This window comes from Tursiops truncatus, chromosome 1 (genome assembly GCF_011762595.2).
Source record: "Tursiops truncatus isolate mTurTru1 chromosome 1, mTurTru1.mat.Y, whole genome shotgun sequence".
Lineage (NCBI taxonomy): Eukaryota > Metazoa > Chordata > Mammalia > Artiodactyla > Delphinidae > Tursiops > Tursiops truncatus.
The window spans coordinates 14337940-14364537 of NC_047034.1; the positions used below are offsets into that span (position 1 = coordinate 14337940).

Genomic DNA, 26598 nt, shown 5'->3' on the forward strand with positions numbered 1-26598 from the left:
ATTTCCATGGCTGTATAGTATTTTTGTACGGCACAATTTATATATTTATTCTATTGTTGATATTTAGATGGTTTCCACATTTTGGCTGATATATCAATGTAGCTATAATCATTTTTGCACATGTGTCCTGAGTCTCATGTGTACAAGTTTCCTAGGGTATAGATACTGGAGTGGAGTTGTTGGGATATATTCAATTGTCTAGTAAGACAATGCTCAACTCTTTTTCAAAGTACATCAATTCCCGTTACCACCTATAGTGCCTGTGAGTCCTCATGGTTCCATATCCTCAAAAAGACCTTGTATAGTCACTGTTAAATTTTTTTTTAATTTTTTTTTTTTTTTTTTTGCGGTATATGGGCCTCTCACTGTTGTGGCCTCTCCCGCTGCGGCGCACAGCCACTCCCTGGCATGTGGGATCTTCCCGGACCAGGGCACGAACCCGTGTCCCCTGCATCGGCAGGCGGACTCTCAACCACTGCGCCACCAGGGAAGCCCCCACTGTTAAATTTTTGCCAGTATTTTTTTGCATAAAATGGGGCCTTGTTTTGGTATTATTTTATTTCCCAGCTTATTAAAGAGACTGAGTACATTTCCTTATGTCTATCAGCCATTTATTTTTTTTTTTCTTTTGTGAAATGCTTTTCCAGATCTTTCCCCAGTTTATTATTGATTCCTAGGAATACTTTATATATTGTGGATACTGGTCTTCTGATAGTTACATGTGTTGTAAATATCATATCTCATTCTGTTACTTATCTTTTCAGGCACTTAGTTTATAGCACATTTTGATGAAAAAAAAAGTCCTTAATTTTAGTAAACCTTTTATCAATATGAAATTACCTAATTATCTCTAATAACCCTGTTTGCCTGAACATCTCCTTCGTCTGATATTAAAGTAGTTATACCAGCTTTCTTTTCTTTTTTTATTCCTTATATTTTAGTTTGCTTTAGTTTGAGAAGGAAGGGGTTAACAGCTGATTCAGGGGCCTTTCCCCTAGCCTTGGGGACTCCTGAGGCTCTAACTCGGCTGAATCTTTCTTGCTACACTACCTCAAGCTAAACCAGAATCCATCTGAGCACTGTGTACCGGACCAAGCACCTGACCTCACTGTCAATGTTGTTTATAAGTAATGGTTAGCTGGCATTGATGAGATGCAGTTGCATGAAAGAATGCACACTAGTCATGTACCTGGTACCCTCATGGTGGGATAGAGCTGTGGTTTCATTCAATGACTTTCGATTAAGCTTTTAGAAAAAATGAGGGAGAGCTGTATATACTGACATGAAAATATGCCTGCTCCATATTTATCAGGAGGAAAAAAACAGAGTTGCAGAATTTTACCTTATGGCCAATTATTTTTAAGTGTCTATTTTATGCCTGTACATGTAAATGATTATTCATCCAATCAGCACAGTAATTATTGAGTGCCTACTATGTTCTGGGCACTCTCTTAAATGTGGTGGAGAAAAAATAAGCCACAGACACAAAATCAGGGGGCAAAGTGGAAGACTTCCCAGCTGGTGGCTGCCCTTTGAAGAACTTTCTCTCACTGCATATGACTGTTCTCTCGCGACTACGCACCTTTAAAACTTGGCTAAGGAACTCACATTTTCTAAGCTTTTATTTCCTCTCCAATAAAATTGGGACACTATTCCTTGCCCTGGTGGCCTGAGTTAATGTGAGTACCAAATGAGTGAGCATATATGAAAGTCCCCAAGGAATTAGGTGCTTTGCACGTAAAAGGCATGAGCTTAGAGCTGTCCCTTTCTTCCAGGATAAGTTCAAGCCCGGTTTGTTATGGGAATGTCAGCTGAGACTGTCTCCTCCTACTCTGATCTATGTCACGAACTGCATGTTTCTTGTAAAAAAAATAGTCTGCACATCTCTCAAAAACACATTTGAGACAGGTCTGTATTCCTTACTTGTATGCTGTCATCACCTAGCAGGTTTCTTTTTTCTGTTTTTTATTTTATATTAGAGTATTGTTGATTAACAATGTTATGTTAGTTTCCGGTATACAGCAAAGTGATTCAGTTATACACATAACGTGTATCTACTCTTTTTCAAATTCTTTTGCCATTTAGGTTATTACAGAGTATTGAGCAGAGTTCCCTGTGCTATACAGTAGGTTCTTGTTGGTTATCTATTTTAAATATAGCAGTTTGTACATGTCAATCCCCAAATCCCTAACTATCCCTCCCCCACCCTTCCCCCGGTAACCATAACTTCGTTTTCTAAGTCTGTGAGTCTGTTTCTGTTTTGTAAATAAGTTCATTTGTATCACTTTTTTAAGATTTCACATATAAGTGATATCATATGGTATTTGTCTTTCTCTGACTTACTTCACTTAGTGTGATAATCTCTAGGTCCATCCATGTTTCTACAAATGGCATTATTTCATTCTTTTTAATGACTGCGTAATATTCCATTGTATATATGTACCACATCTTCTTTATTCATTCATCCTACCACCTAGCAGTTTCTTATATGTGTTTGCTAAGTCTTTACATAAGATTCCTCCCCTACTCCAATCAAGCCCAGAGAGTACAGTGTGAAAACATAGCTACTTACTAAATACTATAAAATAATTTTTGAAAAAAATATACTGGATTTAGTGGCTTTGGTTTTTGGTAACCTACTAGCATAGTAATCTGATTCATCAGAAAATATTTATGGTGGACCTACTATGTGCCAGGCATTGTGTTACATGCTGGGAATACAGAAGTGATCAAAACAGCCTTGGTACCTGCCTTCAGAAAACTTTCAATCTAAGTGAGAAGACAGACTAAGTGCATTCATTATGTGTATGTAAAGTTGATTAAAGGAGAATCAGAGGGAATAGAAGAAAACATGGGGGGGTGGGGGAGGGAAGGCAGATGCTAATCTAGTCCAGGTTCGTTAGGGAATAAGCCTTATTTGAGAAACAGATCTTTAAACTGACTTGCACTGGGAGTTACCTCATTAAGAGGAAAAATTTCGTACACCATTGTTTGGTTAGTTATAACAAAGATTTCATAATAAGAAATTGAAAGCTTTCAATGAGAGATCAGTAAGTTGATTACTATTTAAAAATGAAATATCACAGGAGTATTAGATAAACAATCTGCAACTAGAACTTTTGAGCACAGCCCCCTTTATTTGCTTTAAAAATGTCTAATGTGCCAAAACGAAGTGCAACAAAATAGAATTTATGTTTGTTTACTTATTCCCTTTTTCCAGTCTCAGAATGAAAGGAAGTATTTTACCTTTACTCTACATCCAGCCCCCCAAATTGTGTGTGTTAACTGTGGATTAAATGAGACTTAGACATGAGTCAGGGTCTCAGTAGGAACCTGATGGAAACTCAAATGAACAAATGAGGATAGTTTAGTGAAGGATCTATGTACAAGGATATGGGTAGAGTTAATGGAAAGCACCAAGTGATAATAACGCATCCCCGGGTTAGAAATTGTCAGGACTCCTAGGAGCCAGTAAGCATCCTTAAATTTGCAGGGGAAAGGAAGAAAACTGATTCAGGAAGCTGGAGAAAGAGCTGCAGTGACAGGGAAGGACCACTGGATAGGAGCTGTAGCCTTTAGTGGAGGAAGGCAGCCCTGGAGCCCAGAGCCTGGCAGAAAGTTCTGAGACTCCCTTCTCCTCTGATTCTTTTTTTTTTTTTTTTTTTTTTTTTTTTGCGGTACGCGGGGCTCTCACCGCTGCAGCCTCTCCCGCTGCAGAGCACAGGCTCCGGACGCGCAGGCCCAGCGGCCACGGCTCACGGGCCCAGCCGCTCCACGGCATGTGGGATCTTCCCGGACTGGGGCACGAACCCGCGTCCCCTAAATCGACAGGCAGATTCCCAACCACTGCGCCACCAGGGAAGCCCTCCTCTGACTCTTTCAACTCTTGCTGCTGCTGCTGCCCAGGGACAAACCAAAAGGAAGCCAGAGAGAGAGGAAGCCCATTGATGCTGTGAGTAAAGGTCAGCCTTGTAGGATGCAGGGCTGAGTGGAGGAGAGTAGAGAGAGGATCTAAAGAGGCAAAAGAAAAATAGACAACATAAAAAATTACAGGGAAGTATTATATTGCACCGTATTGTATTTTTTGTGCTTTTCTCTTGCTTATCCTCTTGTGCTAATAATCAGTTAAGATAGCTATAAAAAAATAAAACAATATTATGCTATGTGGTATGGGGGATCAGGTTATTTCATCCAGTTCTACAAATCAGTTCTTCAGTGGATAATCCACAAAATGGATCCTTAATTCCCACTGGCTCTCTATCATAAGCAGTTTGAAGTTTATCACCTTTCTCCTTCCATAATGGTAGAATTTTTAAGGTGTTTAATTTTCACAGGGAAGCTGAATCGTAATTGTCCATAAAGCACATCCACTGGGATATGTATCTTTGTGCCTCTTCATCAGGTTATGTCAAATTGTATTTCCTAAGGTGCCCAATAGATTGTCATATATAACCAAGGAAATTCAATACCAGTACAATACAATGTACATTTAATACAAGGTATCTCTATGTACATTGAAGAATTCTGTTTACTGTAAGAATTAAACAACAATGCTTTGGTGTGTCATAAAAATAACACGCATAGTGAATATAGACGCTCCAAACATATCTGTTTGTTTTTTCCAGTCCAGTGTGGCAATGTGAATGTCAACCGAGGTTCCCCCCCAAGGTCTGGATGATGATTGAATGTGGCAGATATCTCCCTGTGTGAATACTTGATCCTTCAATTAAAAAGGAAAAGAGAGAACAGCTTTCACAACGTGGGAGAATGCCTTATTACTGTTATGATTGCCTAAAAACGGAATCAACGGAATCTAAAAAAGAACGTGCTTGGGAAATTCTACCTGACAAACGGATGGGAGGTGTTTCATAAAAGTTACACAAGGTTTGCTTCAAACTGTCAAGCCATTTTCCTAAGTGATTCACCGAATTCTATGATCTGTTTCTTCTAGGAAATCTGAGTATTTCCAGGAAAGAAAATAGATTCACATTTTGACTGTTTAAAAAGAGAGTTAGTTCAAAATAAAAAGTTAAAAAAAATAGTTATTCCTTTAAACCCAGAGAAAAATCAGGACAGAGATCTTAGAAGTGTTGAATCTTGGCACTGAGAATGAGACACTGAACCCGTAAAAGTATCTGAAAAAAATCTTTTTTTCACATGGCTACATGGAATCCTACATTACGAGCATTTCTGCACAAAGTAGAGGTGAGGATTACAGTGAATAAAATCATGCATTTTGAGTCATTCACACCTTGTTTTGTATTACGTTCCTACTTAACTAGCTGTCTTGCCTAGAGTAATTAAGTTGCTTAATACTTATAAATTTGAGTTTCCACACCTGAATGTTGGAATAACAGTCCCTATTTCCTGGGCTAGTTATGAGATTGAAAGCTCCTGGCACATAGTTATAAACTGTAGCTATTACTATTACTACTATTATTAGTATTAGCAGAAAATCAAATATTTCTTTCTCTGCATGGGTAGAGCACTTAATTAGTATTTACACATACACCTTCATGTACATACATTCTAAAAATTTCCCTATATCCTTTCTTAATGTGAAGGACAGCATATACAGAGTGTGTATAAATGTCTACAGTTAATTAGTGTGTTTACCACCCATTCCTGAAATAATATATGTGCTCAAAAAATTGAACTAAACTTTCTTTCAATAATGTTCTGTTGTCTTCATGGTACTATGTATAAGTCTGCAAAAATAATCAACTTCCTAAAATTTTCCTATTCTTACTGAAATTATTGTCACTTCCTTGGTACATATCCACGTATGAATTCTCACAACCCTGGATCAATACAAAAGGCTAAATTAGGAAAATGTTTCCATAGGCTCCTCAAGTATTCTCTCCTTTCTCAAGGAGACCCTGGGACCCTTGTCTAACGGGTGCCCAGCTCTCATGCCCATCTTGACATTAGCAAATCCTGACGGCTATAACAAGATAGCCTTTCACACTGAGGCATGCAAAGCAGACCCAGCTTGGCATGCTGTCTCTCTTTAGAACGTCTACGAATTACCAGGCTGAGGAAATTGTCTGCCAAATGACTGAGTCTCTAAGTATGTACTTTGAGCCTTCAGTAAGCCAAGACGGAGATGCCTTTCCACTGCCTTTGAAATCATCCCACCTGTATTACATAACTATGACATGCTCTAAATGTGCATTTATGTGTACTGTATGATTGCATATGCTTATGCTTCTCACATCAACACAATTACCATTTGATTATTGTCCCTGGCATCAGTAAACACGAATCCATCCAACAGCTGTCTAATACTTATCTCCTCCATGACTGGCACCCTGCCAAATGCTGGGACTAGAACAGCAAACAATGCATATAGAATCCCTGCCCTCATGTGGGTCACAGTCTAACAGGGAAACTATTTTAGGTAAATTTACTTAGGTAAGGATAGTGGAGAGTTACAAGAAATTCTAAGTATTAATAAAGGATAAGAATTTCATAGTTTTAGTTAGTATTTTAAATATATATATATTCTAATTAGTTGAAAATGTTACTAAATATTATGCTAGACAAGGAGGAATAAGTTTGGTGGAGTCGGATAGCTATGCTGATTTTAGCAAAGTAGACCTCAAGTGGGAGGAATAATCATATTTCCAGCTTCTAAGACCAAAGCTTCTGAAAGGAGATAAAGCTCGTGAGAATTTGGAAGCTCTCAAAAGCGTAATTCTAATTATGCAATTGTAATCTACACAATACAGGTCACACATTTCTCAGACAGTAATCCTTTGTGCTGCTTCTCATTGCTGGCTAATGGTATGACAAAGGAAGAGCCAAGGTCCTACAGAATAAAGGGTTCTTATCCACCTTGGACCTAAAAAGTAGCTCTTTTCGGAGGTTTTAAAATCCTGCCTGAAATTGCAGCCTGAAAAGAACACCTTTGCCAGAGGGAATGTGGATGTGAAGCACTCTCGAATAGAGAAACAAAGGTGGAGCGTCACACCACCATTTTTGCAGGTGTGTGAAGCAAGTCACCAGGATTAAGCAGGGCATATTTGAAGGAAGCAAAGCCTTAGGTGTTAATCAAGTGATAATGACCCAGTACTTGGCAGACTAAGGCAATGCATAGCAAGCAGCATTCTTTAGAATAGTAAAATCATGAAAACTTAAGTGTCCATCAATAAAAGATGGGTCACGTAAGCTGTGGTTTCACTCAGTGGGAGTTTACACTGCCTTTCCAAAGAATGAAGTTGAGCTACACGTAACTGCCATGAAAAGATGTTACCACCATATTGTTAAGTGAGAAAAGGAAGTTGCACAAAAAGAGATGAACTCACTCTTTTTTAACAGATGTATATTTTATGCATATATCTTTTTGTGATTACTAATTTAAATTTTTGTTTGTTTTAACCTAACACAGTCCTTAACCTTGCTTTTTTTCTGGTTTTAAAGTTTATTGCATTCTATTACATCCTCCCTACATCTCTTTTTTTTTTTCATTGTGGCGAAAAACACGTAACATGAAACTTACCATCTTAACCATTTTAAATATTCAGTATAGTAGTGTTAACTATAGGCACATTGTTGGGCAAGATCTCTAGAACTTTCTCACCTTGCAAAACTGAAACTTTATATCCACTGAACAGAAACTCTCCACTCCCCTTACTCCCAACCCCTAGCCCCTGGTAACCACATTCTGTCTCCCTGTGTTTGATTACTTTAGATACCGCGTATACATGGAATTATGTCATATCTGTCTTTTTGTGACTGGTTTATTTTACTCATAGGTTCTCAAGGTTCTCAAGGTTCATCCATGCTGTAACATGTGACAGTTTCCTTCTTGTTTTTTAAGGTGGAATAATATTCCATTGTATACATATACAACATTTAGTTTATCCATTCATTTATCCATGGACATTTGGGTTGCTTCCATCTCTTGATTATTGTGAATAACTCTGCAATGAACATGGGTGCACAAATATCTCTTCAAGATCCTGTTTTCAGTTCTTCTGGATAAATACCCAGAAGTGGGATTGCTGGATCATATAGTAATTCTATTTTTAATGTTCTGAAGATTTTTCCATACTGTTTCCCATAACAGCTGCACCATTTTGCATTCCCACCAACGACGCACAGGGATTCTAGTTTCTCTACGTCCTCTCCAGCACTTGTTATTTTCTGTGTGTTTTTCTTTTTTTGACAGTGATAATCAACATATTTTTTAATTGAGCACCGATTATGTGTCAGGCACTAGAGCTGCTGGTACAGCATTGAACAAAAGATGCTAGAACAGGAGAAATTCTCTGAGCATGTGAAGCATGTCCTGAAGCAAAGAACAAGCTACCCAGCACAAGCTGTGGGGCAGGAGCAGGTTGGGGAACAAAGGAAAGAGAGGAATCGGAAACCAAGAGGCCAAGCTCCTAGCCCCTGGGCAAAGAGTATCCCCAGACTCCCTGCAACAAGAGAAGCCACCGCAATGAGAAGCCTGCGCATCGCAATGAAGAGCAGCCCCCGCTCGCCACAACTAGAGAAAGCCCACATGCAGCAACGAAGACCCAACACAGCCAAAAATAAATTTAAAAAAAAATTTAAAAAAAAAAGATTATCCCAAGTTTAATGAGTAGGAGCTGATAGTTTAAATCCGAATCAGTTATAAAGCAGAGAGCCTGTTTCCTATACCATGCTGGCTACAGGTTACCAATTGCTTGATAGGCAACAAGTGGATATTTATATATGAACCTTTTATACCTTTCATATTTTGTCACATCTAGGTATGCATTTGGAAATACTTCTTATAGAAAGTGGGTTTACTGTTTCTCAACATTTTTTTCTCATGTTTTTAAGGTCCTAATGAAATAATCCTTTATGTATATAGCTGACTAAGAGTCAAGATTTTGGAGCCTAGAGTGTACAAAACCAGACAATCAGTACCCCTTACAGAATACGACAGTCTAAATGTGTAAATACCTCTGGACCGGCTACATCTTAATAAAGACCCAGAGGGAAGACATTCCCACATCCTCAGGTTGCTTCTTTTGATGGTAACCAAGTCAATGGGATATTATTCAGGTCTTTGGTTGGAGCACTAGAATCTACTCCTTTAATCAGTGCTCCCAAGATGGTTCTAATAATCAGATATGTTTGAGAAACACAATTTAAAATCATTTGAAAGGGTATCTGTAGTAATATAAGGCTGAAACCTATCTTATTTTCCAATTGTATTACTCTTCCTCAGCATATTCAGAAATTAGAAAGCAACCACAGTGCAGCTGTACTGTAATATGGGCCTAGTTCCATTAAATTCGAACTAGGCATACTCAAGAAGAGAAAATTAAAAATTCTTAAGTCAAATGCAAAATCCAAACTCCAAAAAAAAAACCACCTAGTCCCAGACCCCACACAGCTGAACAAATATATTTCAGAAACAAATACATGTCAAACAAACATATCCCAGGATCTGGCCTGTAACTACTTCTATCCTCTCTGTTGGTATCATTAAAGAGTCAGGACTCTACAATATATACACTAATGATTGAATGAAATTTTCACAAGACACAACTAAATAAATTAAGTATTATTAGGTATCAGCAGAAACTACTCCACTGAGTTAGGCTCCATGAAGGAAAAGAGAAATAAATGATTTGTGGTCCTTATCATCTGGTGGGCATGTTTGACATGTACCCAAATAAATTTGGGCCAAGGATGAATGAAGTACGTGTCATGATGATGGCATAGGAAGAGGATATATGGTCAAGAGAAGAGAGGAAGCTTGACTTACACTCAAGAAAGAGTGAAATGATTTCATAAAATAAGAGGCTTAACATTTAGTCCTGAGGAATGAGTTAGATTTGGAGAGATGGTAGGGATCGTTAACTCCAATTTTATAATCCAAGGAAACTGGGGTTCATGGCATTTAGTAAATTTTCCAGAGTAACACAGTTACTGCTCATCAGAGTTAAGATTTGACTCTAGGCCTATTTGACTCCATACCCATGTTTTCAACCCTGCACCAAGCCGTAAGTATTTCAGGAGGCTAAAAAGGAAAGTGTGTTACAAGGCTATGGCAATGCAGATCGAGTCACAAGTTGGGGCTGATGTGAATGCCTGACTAAAGAATCTGGACTTTATTCTTTGGGTTTTTAGAGGGAAGTATGGGAGCTTTGAAAACAGATGAAGCGACAAGATAAACATCCAACGATCAGATCCTCCTCTAGGCAATGGAGGATAGAAACTGAACACTGGAATATCTGAGGAAAGTCGAGAGAGAAGTAATGAAGAGAAGAAAGTTTTTTTTTTTTTTAAATGAAACTATTACTTAAAAAATGTCTAACCATTGCCCCACAGTAAAAATTCTGAAAACTCTGATGTGATTAGACACAAGACTTTAGAATAAATGAACGTGTTAACACCTATCTTCTAAATCTCCCAAATTCTTATGGTTCAATGAATATATTTTAAAGCTGCTTGTAAATATATAACACATAATACACAAAGATTCTTTGAAATGTCGAAAGTATTTCTTTCGTCCACCTAGGATTCTGGGGGCAGTTATAGTTACAACTACTGATTAGGATGAAGGGAAATGTCTACTAAACAAATCATGTAACAGCAGTTAAGAGCAATCCAACTGAAATAAATCATTCGCATTTTCATTGCCACCTACAGACTAGGTTCCTTTGTGGAGCACAAAGTATGACAAGATTGTTGACTGTTTAAGTATCAAATAGCTATCCATTTATTTTTTACTAGGAAATTTGTAATAGTTCAGGGATAACTTCAATAGCAGAGATAATCACTCACTGTAATTACTAGATCACTCTCCCTTACCTCAAATATATCTCATGCATTTGCCAAAAGTTTAATTAAAATGAGATGACTGGAGTAATTAATATCATAGTAAACATAAGACAAACTAATAAAATTGTAATTCTTCTTCTTTCATTCTTTCTGGCTATGCTAAAAGATGCCATTTCAGTTTTCAGTAATGAGTTTCCTAAAACAGTTTCTATGATATTAAAAGTCTTCTTGATATTTGTCTTAAAGGGGAACAAAATTTGATGTGATGTAAGCTTGACCAGTGTGGAAAAATGACACTATGTTATATGGAACTTAAAGATATTTCCAGTAAATGAATAAAGCAATTTCTGTCCCAAGTTACTACAAATTCTTTATAAGATTTTATTTTAGCAAACTTTAACTGGCTAACCTAACTCTCTAAACTGTTCAAAGACATATATATATGTGTATATATACACATATATATGTGATATATACACATATCACTTAGAAATATATACAATCCATTTCAAGTTAAACAAGAATAAATGAATATATATTTAATGTATGCATGCTGAACTATTTATAAATAACATATTAAAAATACAGAGTTCCAAATGGTCCCTTTTAAGATAAACTTATTAAAGCAAAAGCAGTTTGAAATACAGTATGTGTACGAACTTTCTATCTCCCTACTTCTCTAAGAAAGAATGAATAACAGTCAAAAACAAAAAGTCATGGAAAATATAATGTCACTCTCACAAGGCCATTCTTGGGAATCCCGGTTTGTTCTCTTCACCTCTCCCAGAACATATTAAACCATAAGATGCAGTACATAAGAACTATCAAAAGGGAGCACTTTTGAGCCACCAAAATTGTATGTTAACTTAAAAACCACAATCTCCTAAACTACAGACAATGATACTATCTCAGGTATTTTATGTGCTAAAATGATCATTAAAAATTAAGCACCACATATAAGCTGCCATTTAGAATATTAATTTACCTTTGCTAATCATCTTTTTAACTTGAGGCTAAAAGAGTTCACTTACCATTTGGATATTCAGGCTCAGTCCAGGAGATGTTAAAGGAGTGAGGTGAATCCGGGTGCACTTTGGGGGCTGGCACGCCTTCGGGGGCCCTCTCCTCAGTCAGGGCCTGGCTGGCCTCACTCACCGTGCATCCACCCCCGGTGCAAGCCTGGACAGACAGACAAAAAGAGCCCATTTCACTTTGGGGCCCCAAAGTTTAGATGAGCATTGAAGAAAGAGAGTTCACCATAAAGAGTTCCAGGTCCTTTAAAATAATGCTCTCTTTTTTAACCTCCCACCCCCCAAATAAATTTGTTTCATTGCTGAGGTTTGACATTTAATTGGTTTGCTTTTTAGGACACGAGACATCCACCTCCAACGATCAAGCAATAACCCAGAATGAAAGAATATATGGATTATGAATACGTCCTAAGTTAGAGCCTAGAGATGGGGCATATATTGACTGTGTGAATAGCCACGATGAAATTATCCTCACACAAAGGTTCTTCGAATGAATTAAACACACACACACACACACACACACACACAACTGTGTACACCATATGAGAAAAGTACTAGAGATTGAAGACTACTTCAGGACAAAACAAGTGATTTCTAGAAAAAAAAAAAAGAACACAGAAAATATAATCGCTACTTACTGTAGCGTGAGCAATACGTTTAAAGTAGAACACAATGTGAAATGGAATAAAACAATATTTCTCATAAATTGACAACAAAGCAGTTGTTGAGTGAACGTTCATTGGCTTTAAGGGTCAAGTCATTTACTTACGTGCCGGGGGAACTGAGCTTCAATACGTGGCCAACAAACTTAAAATGCTCACAGAACCCCCAAATTCCCAAAGGAGGGAGGGTTCCAGAAATGGATTCATGGATATTAGGGATATTCAGAAACTTCTGTGTACATTTCCATCATAAACTGCCAACAATTCCAAATAAATGTTTCAGCATGTGAGGAAAATATCACCCCTACCTAACATATGAGATAAGCACTTCTCCAGGAAATTGAGACATGCACACAGTTTTTCCAGCCTATGTCTGCTAGTAAATATCAGCAATTCTGTCTTTATATAACGCAGCTATTTGAAAACGACGCTAAAGCTTTGCTCAGTACCTCTTTAAGTTACAACTGTAATTTACACAATAAGATGTAAAGATCTTTCAAAAAGCACTAAACTTTACCACGAGCATTAAGCAAATGAAGCGAAATCCTAGGACAATGTAAAAGGCAGGCAGTTATTCAGTTCATTTTCATGGAAGGTAGATATGACTAATAGTAAAACACCGAAAGCCCTCTCTAGTTTTTCGGGCCTGTACCAAGCTTTCCAGTTTGATACTGAAGGAATGACCTTTTGATACTTAGAGCAGTTAGTATTCTTTTTCCTAAAGATAGAAGAAAGCTGACTGATTTTAAAGGTATTTTCTTATACTGAAGTATACTACTTGTAAAGTTGCTGCAAAAGAGCTTCAAATTCTTCCCTCTAAGTAACAATAAATGGTCCGTAGACTCGGAGATCAATTTTACCTCTTATTGTAAGAAGACAACAGTAATCCATGTCTTCAGGATAATTTCTCAGCGTAAGCAAGTTTCAGATGGGCTAAACTGTGGCCTGGGCATGAAACTGCATTAAGATTGGGGACCTAATTAACCTCTGCGGGTTTCCTCTAATGCTCAGCTGTGGCATGTGCATATCTCTGTAAGAGATAAACCATACTCCTCCTGAGAACAGAATCTTGGCAAATAAGGAGAAATCAATTGAGCTCCTGATTCGAAGCCCTAGGACATGTTGCTATTAGCCCAAGAAATAACTACCTGAACGTTAAAACAGAAGAATTAAAAAAAAAAAAATTTCCAACGTGCTAAAAGTCCACCAGAAAACGTGGCAGGAAAAGAGGCTGTGTGAGACAGCTGAATCATTGAAGGAAAATGCTCAAAGGAGCATACTTTCCAGTCCTTAGAGACAGATAAATCCATCCACTGGCATTTCATAGACTTTTTTTTCCTTATGAGGGGAAAAATGTTGCAGCATGTTATGCTGAAACTCAAACCACACTGGGATGTAATTCTGATAGTCTCTTTGTCACTATTGTTTTTCTTATTTGTGGCCTAAGAATTCCCCCCGTCATCTCTCCCAGAGAAATACTGTATGTACTATGCGACATTTCACTATGTATTTTTTAAAACAGAGCGTGAATTAAAATTTACTTCGTTTTGAGAATTTTATGGGATGGGGAATTCTGGAATAAATAAAGACATCCTCTGGTTTGGAAGGACTGTTTGTTGGGCTGTGTCATGGAAGACCCATAAACTAGCAACTTGATAAAAAGCCTTTTAAGGGTCCAAGGAGTTTATGAGAGAATTTTCCTTGTAAATGAACCCGAATTTACAAAGGGGTTGCTGAAACAACAGAATTACCTGCAACACATTTTATTTTGTTCTTTTTTTCCCACGTTCTTTTTGTATGCATTTAGAGGCGCTAGGTGAGTGGGGTGAGTATCTTAGTTCCTTCAATAAGGTAATAAATGTTCTTAAAGTTGCTTCTGGGTATAGCTTTTATCAATTACAAATATACTGTTTTAAACTGAGAAGTCATACTACCACCCTGAAGTGATGAGTAACCGGTCCAAATAGAAGATTCAATTTTGGTACAGTAAAATGCATAACTAATAAAAGCGTTATCAATTATTTTTGAAATCATGACTATTAAGAACATCTAAAACTAGCATTCTCTTTTCTAAGAGGTTGTTTTCAGATAAGTAGCGTCTGATGATGTTAAGAACGCAGCATATTTTTAAAGTATGAAGAAAAAGAACAAGGCCATGTTATCTAGAAATGATCTTTAGAAAATTTAAAGCTCATCAGTTCCAAGAACCTTTCCAGGAAATATACTTAACATTCATCAAGAGGCAAATGTGAATATTTTTAATATGAATTTATCAAACTATCAAAGTAATATGAATATTATCAAACCATACATATCTCGATACCTGTCTTACAAGCTTCCTTATTTAATTGCTGGCTTATTATCTTAACCAGGAGCTACCACACTTTGCAATACCATTTGTTGAGTGGAACAAAATATTATACTGTTTCTTCTAGGACAAAGAGCTCGTATTTTGAACCACACAGTCCCTAACTCTGACATTTTACAGCAAGTTATTTGATTCACATCGGAAGTCTCAGATTCTTTATGAAATAAATGTACTCAGTGTTCACTCATTCATTCGTTCTTTCAAGAACTGTTTGCGAGCTTCCAGTTTCCGGACACCTTGTTTAACTCCACCGATATATGCAGTCTCTACCCTTTAGGAGTTTCTAATGCAGGCAACAGGGGAAATTACACGAAACCACATGAAGTAACATACCTGCTCCAGTCTGGAGTAAATCATATGGAATGCCCATGTATTTTTCTCTAATGTCTGCCTAAATGCTTTGTTATCTGTATGTTTTGTTCCTTAGCACTTAGCATGCTAAGAGGCAACTCCACGTGGCTGAGAACCTGATCTCCACCTATTAATCTCATGACCTTGAAAGCCAGTTATTATGTTGAAACTGTAAATATACACGAGTTCCTCAATTAACCAAGATGAACCTAAAACGTTCTGGTTCATTAAATTTATGGGTTAACAGAGTTAAAGTAAAAAACCTTTTAGTTGAATACTTCCTGAAGATGTATCAGTGTATTTTCTGCCCTAACAAATACAGTGAAATCAAAAATAATATGAGCAAATTTACTTCCCTAACAAGAGTTGGGACAAAGACGTCCACGTCTTTATGACATCTTGCACCAACATCATTCAGTGGCTGACAGGTCTCCTTTGACTTCACAAAATATTATTTGGGGTCACCTTTTTAGCATCATAGAATTTTAGGGCTCAAAGAGACATTAAAAATCATTTAATTCAAAGTCTTACTTTTAGGCTTGAAGAACCTAAGACTCAGTGCAATTAAGTGAATTTGTCTTAGGTCATTCAGTTAGTGGCAAAATCTGAATTAAAACTCAAGAGAGCAGACTCCCAATCTAGTGGTATTTATTTTTCAAGGTATTACAGATTTATAAAACATAGAAGATTCAGGTGAATTTTCATTGACTGCGCAGAATAGCCTAAAAATCGCCTTGGAAGTAGAAATTTGTCTCCTATCCTCTGCTTCCTTCTAATCCAAACCAAGAGCAACACAATTTCTGTTTAATTTTAGTTGCTTCTAAACCATAGGGACTTTTCTTATTTTGATATCACCACTGTTTTGAAAATAGTGTGGATTTCTGTATTAGCTTTTGAAAAGCAAGTTCATACACTTCTTATATCTTGGGTAATAAAGGTAAGTAATTCAGAAACCCATCTGCGTGCTGAACACCTAGGCACATGAAGCCAGTTCTGAACAGGATTTTTAACATTGTCTGATTGCCCTTGTTTGATGGTGTCAGGTCAGACAGCAACAGTTGAATGTAGTTTATTTTCTTGTGGTGTAATATTTAGAGCATTCAAGAGCATGTTAAGTGAAATGAATGCATACACAGTGTCTACATAAATGTAAATTTATTCATAATCAAGAGCAGAATATTTTCTATGGCATTTATCAAAGCAAATATCCTTATATAGGTATTACTATAAAATGAAGAGTGTGTTTAAAACAAATAGGGACAATCTCATGTTTATATTCAGTTATTTTCAGATGTGCTATTAAACTTAAAAAAGATTATATTTCATCAAAAAACAAAAGGATCTACTGAGTATAAATTCCACAGTAATATCAAGGTCTTTTAAAAGACCTTTGTGTAAACATGCTATTTTGCATTAAAAAATGCTATCGCCTGTCTAAACCGTGTTGATTCTAGGGTTTTATTAAGTGACTGTTCTTTTGAGACAGAAGTGTAATGTAAACCAGGGTATAATAATAATCAAGAATATTTGGGGGTCATTTAAACCTTCATTTAAAAATATAAGACCTATATTTTCATACTGCACATTGCTTTTCAAATGAATACAAGCCCCATGGGGAAATAACTTTATTAATCCAAGCATTTTCTAAAAAGTCCTCAACAATTATGACATTCTACAGACAATAAAAAAGAAATAATTTCTGATAATCCCAAATTAGATTTGGAAAAACCTACTGATTCAGATGGTTATTCTATTGTTTGGCATAATCTAAAATAAATATGTAGGTATCAGATCAGCAGAATTTTCACTTTGTATTTGAAGTGAGATTTCAGTGTAAATAGCAATACAAGAGAATTTTGTTTTGTTTTGTTTTTAAGTGAGGCATGGAGAGAAGATGAGACAAAAGAAAGGGAAGCAGCAAGGGGAACGATGGGGACAGAGAAACTGATAAAAGTAAAGTGAACTTACTCCCAGCTTGACGAAGTATTTATTACCAGGAAAAAGGTACTGCAGCACATGATCCTGAAAAAGTTCTGTACTATTATAGATGACATCCCAAATTGTAAAATCATGCGTGTGATTTGAAATATATAGTATATAGCGCTCTAGAATTCCGTTTACTTTTCTTGGTTGTTTCCACCTGGGAATGAAAAAATATAGCATTATTATCATCATACCTTCAAGTCCAATCTGAAATGTGCGGGATTTTTAAAGGACACATATGAACTTGGATTTATGCCACTGTAAAGAAACACACTGAGAGCTCAAAAGTGATTCACTTAAAAAACCCAAGTAGTCATTAAATGTCTATTCTGAATGGTATAAAAATATGACATAGTACCTGCTCTCTAGTTATTTATATTTTTAATTAGCTAATAATACAAAAATGTATGAGTGAGCACTTGATTTTGAGCTTAAGCCATAGAACAAAAATTGGGAAAAGTACTGAGAACTTCTGAGAAATGAGAGGGAGAGATAATTGCATAATTTTCAAGCCACAATTGTCTTGAGAAATGCAGCAATCTAACACAGAGGTAATATGCAACTATAGAAGAAAAGCTGAGATTGGAAAGGCTGAAGTACTCAGATAAGACTTCTTGAATGAGGTGACACACTGCCTGGATACATACGACTGTATACTTGATAGATGGATGGGAATTGGTAGGCAGAAGGAAAAATACTCCAGATGAGGGTTACAAAGTGTCAGTGGGAATAAGTAGGACAAGTCATGGAACAGACAGAAATTGGTAAATTGAGAAATAATTATCATAGTGGGAAATCTTTTAAGGTAAATAAAGTGGGCTCAGCTTGGGACGCTGTGAAAGCCAATGGAAGAGTATAGACCTGGAACAATGGGATATAAATCACAGTGTTTTTCAGCTTAAATGAATATCATAATTTCTTCAGTTCAAACTCTTTTACCGATGAGAAAACAGAGACCAAGAGCAATGAAAGTAAACAAGTATTAGCTAGTGGGAAGAGAGGTCTATTGAGTTTTAATTCAGTACTGCAATATACCTTGTACCTCACATATTAGCAAATGGATCAGTAATATCAAAAATAATCTGAACGTGCCAATATGCGAAAGCTTCTTTCCGACTTCAAATGCTGGGGAACAAGATAGTCTTAGTTTGTAATCAAGAAGAAGAAATATGGGCTTCCCTGGTGGTGCAGTGGTTGAGAGTCCGCCTGCCGATGCAGGGGACACGGGTTCGTGCCCCGGTCCGGGAAGATCCCACATGCCGTGGAGCGGCTGGGCCTGTGAGCCATGGCCGCTGAGCCTGCGCGTCCGGAGCCTGTGCTCCGTAACAGGAGAGGCCACAGCAGTGAGAGGCCCGCGTACCGCAAAAAAAAAAAAAAAAAAAAAAAAGAAGAAGAAATATAATTGTGCTCTCTAATTCCAAAACATTGCAAATAATGCCTCACATATAAAAAGCCCAAGGTAAGTAAGTGGTCAGTTTTTCCCTTATTGAAGTTTGCACAGAATCTGCATACATGTGTAGCTCAGCCTGATTGCATAAAGACAAAATGGAAATTAAGTTGGCAAGTGATAATCAAAGGTTCCCAGAACCACTGAACTAATCACCTCTATGCATTTAATCACAATAAAATTAATTTTATGTCACAAACCCTTCCCTTGATTGAACTCACAGGGATTCTTGCATGAACCAGTGTGTGACAGTGACAACATTTCTACTTACTGTACGGATATAGTTCTAGAATCCAGGACGGTCAGAATTGGGGGATCCACATGGTCTGGTGGCAGCTGTGCCGTGTACAGTATGACCACGGAACTGTTTGTACATCCCACATATGTGCAAGCACTGAGTAGAAACTGGTGGGGCGTAAAGGCCACTAAATCTAGGGGGTGGAGGAAACAAGAATGTATTTACCATCATAATTTTGATTCAGGAGATCTCACTTATTCTCTACTTTCCTACTTCTTAGAACTGTTAAAGTTTAAAATAAGAATCAATAGACATACAAATCAATAGCAATAAAATATAGGCTGTTTTTATCCTTTAAACATACTATGGTCAGTTGTAAATAGAGAAGTGTCAGTCAAACTTTTTCTTTTAACAAATTTGACTGTTTTCTTCATTGTCTGCGACCAGGTAAATCATTTTCTGAGTTTAGAGTTAGTTCAAGGCCTCTGTTCAAAAATAAATGAGACATTTAAATTATTTTAAAGACATATTTGAAGACAACAGGTCTGGCTTTTGAAATGCAAATAGATAGCTTATAAGAGTGACTTTGCTCTTGTAATTCCTTTTGTTGAATTGTTTTCTTCTCCTGTCCACCTGACCAACTACGTATTATTTGACCTTCAAGTTGTCCAGGCTCAGTGCAAATGACAATTTCTTTCTTAAGATTTCCCAAACGCACTGGGCCGTGACCCCTGGCACAAGGTGGAGCTATCATCCTCTCCTTTGTCTCCCAGGGTTTCGCACATGCTTTGGCATAGCGCTTACAACCCTGTGTCATAACGATTTGTTTCCGTGACTATCTGATCCATCAGACTGGACACTGTAAAGGAAGCAATGGTGCTGTATTCATTTCGCATCCTCGATATCTAGCACAATGTCTGGCGCATTGTAGGTTCGAATATATGTTTGAATAAATGAAGAAAGAATTAATGAATGAGATGATCTAGATGTAGTTGAGCTAGGTATAGTTGATCAAGAGAGTGGGTTAGTACCCTAGCCAGCATAATCTCTCCCTCCCCTGAACTTCCCTGGTACATGATACCTATCTGCCTCTCTAATGGATACCATATTCCCTTGTGTTAAAAGAAACTAATCTGTAATTTACTAATTTAATTCTAAAATACCCCAAACACTTCTTTTATAAAGCTACACAATAATTAGTTTGTTGAATGAATCTAAGCGAAGTTCAGTCAACTTTACCAAGATTTAAACATCAGTCACATTTTTATACTACTAGAAATAATCATTATTTTCTGGAATACTTTTGAAATAAGGTAGTTACAATGTAAGCAACACATCTTCTTTAAAGATCATTAACCTTGAACCATTACAATTTCATGTTTAAAAGATGAATGAAATGCAGCCTAATTCAGGGAAATAGATACTGCATTGCACTGACAGCAAAAGTAAACTGGGAAGAGAACACTTTGATTTTCATGCAAAGTATAATCAATTGGTTAAACATGTAGGCCATCAGAAGAAAGGCAAAAACATTTTTTACACTAAATATAGTTACTCTAGAACAAAAGGTGATTATCAAGAAGAGACTTGCAATGCTTTGATTAAGCCTTGTTTGCTTCACAACTTTATCCTACAAGTACTTGATGGTATCAAGTTAAGGGGGGGGCACCCTCAGGCAATGGGGTCAGAAGATAAGTTATAAGGACACTTTGAAGTTGGTGTTAAAACTTTGGGCTTGCCAGGGACTTCTGAGAGATGGCAGGAACAGCTACACCCTGTGTGCGCAAATCAGACAGAACTGGGTACTTTCATTTGGAGAAACATTCTATGAAACTTATAAAGTTAAAAATCATGAGAACAGTCGCCTCAGATGCTACAAAGAGAGCAAACTATTATTTACTGTGGGATAACTTCAGGCACAAAACATGTCCTACTAGCAGGTCCAATCTTGGCCAAAACTATAATGTGTTAATATGCTAACATGTTATATCTGTCATTTCCCTGTTTTCGTCATCTTCTCCTTCTGATTCTCAGGAACTTGGTGACTGTAGCCTCTCGTCCCTCCCACTTGTCTGAATTCCTTGCATTCCTGAGAAAGGGAAGCTGGGGATTTGACTCAAAAGCCAGTTTCAGGAGCAAAACCAAGGAGGACACAGAGCCTAGGGGAAAGGGGGAATCCCAGATGGGTAAGTCAGTGCAACTAGGGAAAAGCTGTAGTATTTGAATATGAGAATACAACAATCTTCTCTGAAAGGACATGCCCCAGCAAGAAATTGTATTCCATGGGGCTGATTCCAAGTGACTTTGGAATATTTTACATGAGAATCTCTCCTAGCCACACCAGTGTCTTGGTCAGCTGCAAACCTGACTGGATGCTACAATGCTCTTTTGCCAGTGAACTCTTTGTGGTGGGCAGTTTTCTTGCTTTCTTGCATTCTAGCTTGTGGAGGCAGGGATCTGGCTACCTAATTTGCAGGTGGTGAAGAAGTCGTAGCGTTCAAAGGTGGCCTGAGCCTTACCCGTATGTGGGGCAGACTTGCGTATCTGGGAGTCCTTAGTTATCTTGAGCTGGTGGGGTCAGAAAGCATCATCCTAGTATCACCATACCAAGTATCTCCTTATCATAGAATGCCCCATTCTCTTTTACACTACAGCCTCCATGCTTTGAAGGTGACCTTAATCAAGGAACTCCTAAACTCACGCAGAATATCTACTCCTAAACTCACCCAGAGTGGGAGTATCTTCCTGTATTAGTTCCAGGATTACTGTCTGTGCCGGGATTCTACTCTGAAAAAATAAGCTCCTCCATAGATTGGGAAGCATCCATGTATATGACAGTCAGGACTGGGGGAGACCAGGATGAGGAAGTGAGCATGCTTAGAAGGGCCATGTTGCTAGACAGCGCCAGTAGGACTGGTGACCCAGGATTGAAGTAGAAAATACCAAATCTTGTCAAGTCCTCCATTCATAGTTAGGGTTTACCCCAGACTACTTATGGGTGAGCAAGTTGTTGCATTTTCGGAGATACAGAGTGAAGTAAGCCAGAAAGAGAAAAACAAATATCCTATATTAATGCATATGTGTGGAATCTAGAAAAATGGTACAGATGAACCTACTTCCAGGGCAGGAATAGAGATGCAGACGTAGAGAACAGACATGTGGATGTGGGGGGGAAGGGGAGGGTGGAATGAATTGGAGATTAGGACTGACATATATACACCACCATGTGTAAAATAGATAGGTAGTGGGAACCACTATAAGGCACAGGAAGCTCAGCTCGGTGCTCTGTGACAACCTACATGGGTGGGATAGGGGATGGGTGGGATAGGGGTGGGGTGGGAGGGAGGTCCGAGAGGGAGGGGATATATGTATACACATAGCTGATTCACTTCAACGTACAGCAGAAACCAACACAACATTGTAAAACCATTATACGCCAATTAAAAAAATGGCTTTAAATTGAATGTTGACCAGGGTTTAAGGCTGTTCCTGCTATAAAATATGAAAAGTGCCACAGAAAACAAAGAACAGAGAGAGAAGAATCAGGAGTGCTCAGTAATTTTAAAGGCGAGAGTCAGCGGTGTTAACTAATTTATTGTCATAATCATTTTGCAATACCTGTAAGTCAGGCCATTATGCTGTATACCTTAAACTCATGAAGTACTGTATATCAAGTATATGTCAATAAAACTGAAAGAAAAAGAAAGGCAAGAAACAGCGGAGGCCACAGCAGCAAGATGATATTTTTGGCAAAGACTTGGAAGGAGTGAGGGTAAAAGTTGTGGGGATTTTAAGCAAAGGACCATTCCAGGAGAGGAAACAAGGATAGCAAAGACTTGAAAGGAGGAACAACCCCAGAATGGTCATGGCAAGGAGGCCAGTGAGGCTGGAGCAGAGGCAGAAAGAAGAGATGACATCAGACAATTAATAAGGGACCTGATCACATGAGCCTTATAAGTCTTTGTATGGATTTTGGGTTTTAATCTGAGATAACCTTCTTAGGAAGCCACGAGAAGATTTTGAACAGAGCAGTCAGATATAGATTTCGTGAATATCACTCTGGGTGCTGGGTATAGATTACAGTGAGCAAAGAACATATACATTCTTAGTGTACAAAAACGCAACTGCATTTTATATACTGATTTTGTATCATGCAACTTTATTGAATTCGTTTACTAGTTCTAAGTTTTTTGGTGGCATCTTCAGGATTTTCTACATATAGTAGCATGTCATCTGCAAACATAGACAATTTTACTTCTTGCTTTCTAAGATGCCTTTTATTTATTTTTCTTGCTTGATTTCTTTGGCTAAGACTTCCAGTACTATGTTGAATAAAAGTGGTGACAGTGTGCATCTTTGTCTTGTTCTGATCTTAGAGGAAATGCTTTCACTTTTCACCATGGAGTATGATGTTAGTCTTGAATTTGTCATATACAGCCTTTATTATGTTGAGGAATATATCTTCTATACCCAATTTGTTGACAGTTTTTGTCTTGTTGAATTTTGCCAAATTTTTTTTGCATCTATTGAGATGATCATATGATTTTTATTTTTTATTTTATTAATGTGGTGTACAACATTTATTGATTTGCATATATTTTGAACTGTCTTTGAATCCCAGGGATCAATCCCACATGATCATGGTGTATGATTCTTTTAATGTGCTGCTGAATTTGGTTTTCTACTCTTTCGTTAAAAAATTTTGCATCTATACATCAGGAGTATTGGCCTATACTTTTCTTTTCCTGTAGTGCCCTTATTTGGCTTTGGTATCAAGGTAATGCTGCTCTCGTAAAATGAGCTTGGGAGTGTTCCCATCTCTTCAATTTTTGGAAGAGTTTGAGAAAGACTGGTGTTAATTCTTCTCTAAATGTACAATTCACCAGGAAAATCATCTGGCCCTGAGCTTCTCTTTATTGCAAGGTTTTTGATTACTGTTTCAATCTTCTTACTAGTAATTGGTCTGTTCAAATCTTCTGTTTCTTCATGATTCAGTCTTGGTAAATTATATGTTTCTAAGTTATATGTTTCATCTATTTCTTCTAAGATGTCCAATTTGTTGGTGTATAATTGTTTATAGTAGTCTCTTATGATCCTTTACATTTCTTTGGTATTACTTGTAATATCTCCTCTTTCATTTCTGATATTTCTTCTTTTTTTAATTAGTTAGTCTAGCTAAAAGTGTGTCAATTTTGTTTCTCTTTTCATAAAAGCAGCTCTAGGTTTTGTTGATCTTTTCTACTGTTTTTTAATCTCTTTTATTTATTTATTTATGCTCTAATCTTTTATCTTTCCTTCCCTCTGCTAACTTTGGGCTTAGTTTGTCCTTGTTTTTCTAGTTGTTTAAGGTGTCAAGGGAGGTTGTTTATTTATGATAGTTCTTTTTTCTTAATGTAGGCATTTGTCACTATAAACTTCCTTTTTAGAACTGCTTTTGCTGCATCCCATAAATTTGGTAGATGTATTTTCATTTTCATCAGTTTTGAGATTTTATTTGATTTCCCTTTTGATTTCTTCTTTGACTCACTGGTTGTTCAGGAGTGTATTGTTTAATTTCCACACACTTGTGAAGTTTTCAGTTTTTCTCCTGTTATTGATTTCTAGATTCATACCATTTTGGAGAGGAAGGACATTTGGTATGATTTCAGTCTTCTTACATCTTCTAAGGCTTGTTTTGTGACTTAACATATGCTCTATCCAGGAGAATGTGCACTCGATAAGAATGTATATTCTGCTGCCGTTGGGAGGAATGTTCTGGATATGTCTATTTGGCTTATTTGGTTTAAAGTGAAGTGCATGTCCAATATTTTTCTTTTGATTTTCTGTCTAGCTGGTGTATCCATTGTTGAAAGTGGATTATTGCAGTCCTTTACTATTATTGTACTATTGTCTATTTCTCCCTTCAGATCTGTTAGTATTTGCTTAATATATTTATGTGCTCTTATGTTGGGTGCATATTTATTCATAATTGTTATATTCTGTTGATGGATTGACCCTTTGTCATTGTATAATGACCCTGTCTCTTGTTACTGTTTTTGACTTAAAATCCATGTCTGATATTGATATTATTTGTCTGGTATTGTCTGATATTCTCTGATAGCTATTCCTGCTGTCTTTAGATTTCCATTTGCACGGAATACCTTTTCCCATCCCTTCACTTTCACTCTATGTGTATTGATGTGTATCCTTAAAGTTGAAGTGAATCCCTTGTAGGCAGCATATAGTAGGATCTTGTTTTTTAATCCATTCAGCCACTCTATTCCATTTAGTTAATTATTGATAGGTAAAGACCTACTAATACTATCTTATTAACTGTTTTCTGGCTGTTTTATAGTTCCCTTATTCCTTTCTTCCCCTTTTGCTGCCTTTCTTTGGGAGATAATGATTTTCTACAGTGGTATTCTTTGATTCTCTTCTCCTTAACTATTGTGTATCTACTTGTGTATTTTTGCTTTGTAGTTACCATGAGGCTTACATAAGACATCTCACGACAGTCTCTTTTAAGTTAATAACAAGTTAACTTCAATCACATACAAAAACTCTACCCTTTTATTACCCACCCATATTTTGTTTCTGATGTCTCAATTTACCTCTTTTTTTTTTTTTTTTTTGCGGTATGCGGGCCCGTCACTGTTGTGGCCTCTCCTGTTGCGGGGCTCTGGACGCACAGGCTCAGTGGCCATGGCTCACGGGCCCAGCCGCTCCGTGGCATGTGGGATCTTCCCGGACCGGGGCACGAACCCGTGTCCCCTGCACCGGCAGGCAGACTCTCAACCACTGCGCCACCAGGGAAGCCCTACTTCTTTTTATATTGTGTATCCATTAAGAAATTATTGTAGCTATAGTTATTTTTTAAACTTTTGATATTTAAACCTTTATATTAGGGTTAAATGATTAATGCACCACCATATCACAGTATTAGGGTATTCTCAATTTGACTATATACTCACCTATGCCAGTATGTTTTATATTTTCATATATTTTCATGTTACTAGTTAGCAGTTTTCCATTTCAACTTGAACTCCTTTCATCATTTCTTATAAGGCAGGTCTAGTGATGATCAACTCCAGTTTTTGTTTGTTTGTGAAAGTTTTTGTGCCCTTCATTCCAGAAAGACAACTGTGCTGGCAAAAATATTCTTGGTCAGCATTTTATTTTTCTTTCAACACTTTGATTATATCATCCAACTCTCTCTTTACCTATAAGGTTACTGCTTAGAAATCCACTGATAGACCTATGGAAGTTCCTTTATTTGTGAGAAATTTTTCCTCTTTTTGCTTTTAAAATTCTTTGTCTTTGATTTTAGACAGTTTTATTTATAATGTCTCAGAGAAGATCATTTTGGATTGAATACTTGGGGTGACTTATTACCTTCATAAACTTCTATGTTCTAATCTCTCCCCAGATTTGGGAAGTTCTCAGCTATCATTTCTTTTAATAAGCTCTCTGCCTCTTTCTCCCTCTCTTCTCTTTCTAGGACTCCAGTGATGTGTAAATTGATTCTTTTAATGGTATCCCATAATTCATGTGAGCTTTCTTCACTCTCTTTCATTCCTGTTTTGCTCCTCTGACTAGATGATTTCAAATGACCTGTCTTCTAGTTCACGAATTCTTCTGCTTGGTTGAGTCTGCTCTTGAATCTCTCTATTGACTTTTTCAGTTGAGTCATTACATTCTTCAACTTTAGGAATTCTGTTCATTTGTTGTTGTTGTTTTAATGATTTCTATTTCTTTGCTGAGCTTCCTATTCT

At 37.2% G+C, this 26598-nt stretch overlaps 1 protein-coding gene across 1 annotated transcript in view; it reads right to left on the reverse strand.

The window, feature by feature from the left end:
• Positions 1-26598, reverse strand: part of USH2A (usherin) — a 784083-nt gene that overhangs the window by 379184 nt on the left and 378301 nt on the right. The window contains exons 32-34 of the mRNA XM_019920609.2: positions 18881-19040; positions 17148-17319; positions 11799-11946 (exon numbers count right to left, since the gene is read on the reverse strand). Coding sequence (XP_019776168.2) covers positions 11799-11946; positions 17148-17319; positions 18881-19040 — 480 coding nt within the window. The remainder of the gene's footprint in view (positions 1-11798; positions 11947-17147; positions 17320-18880; positions 19041-26598) is intronic.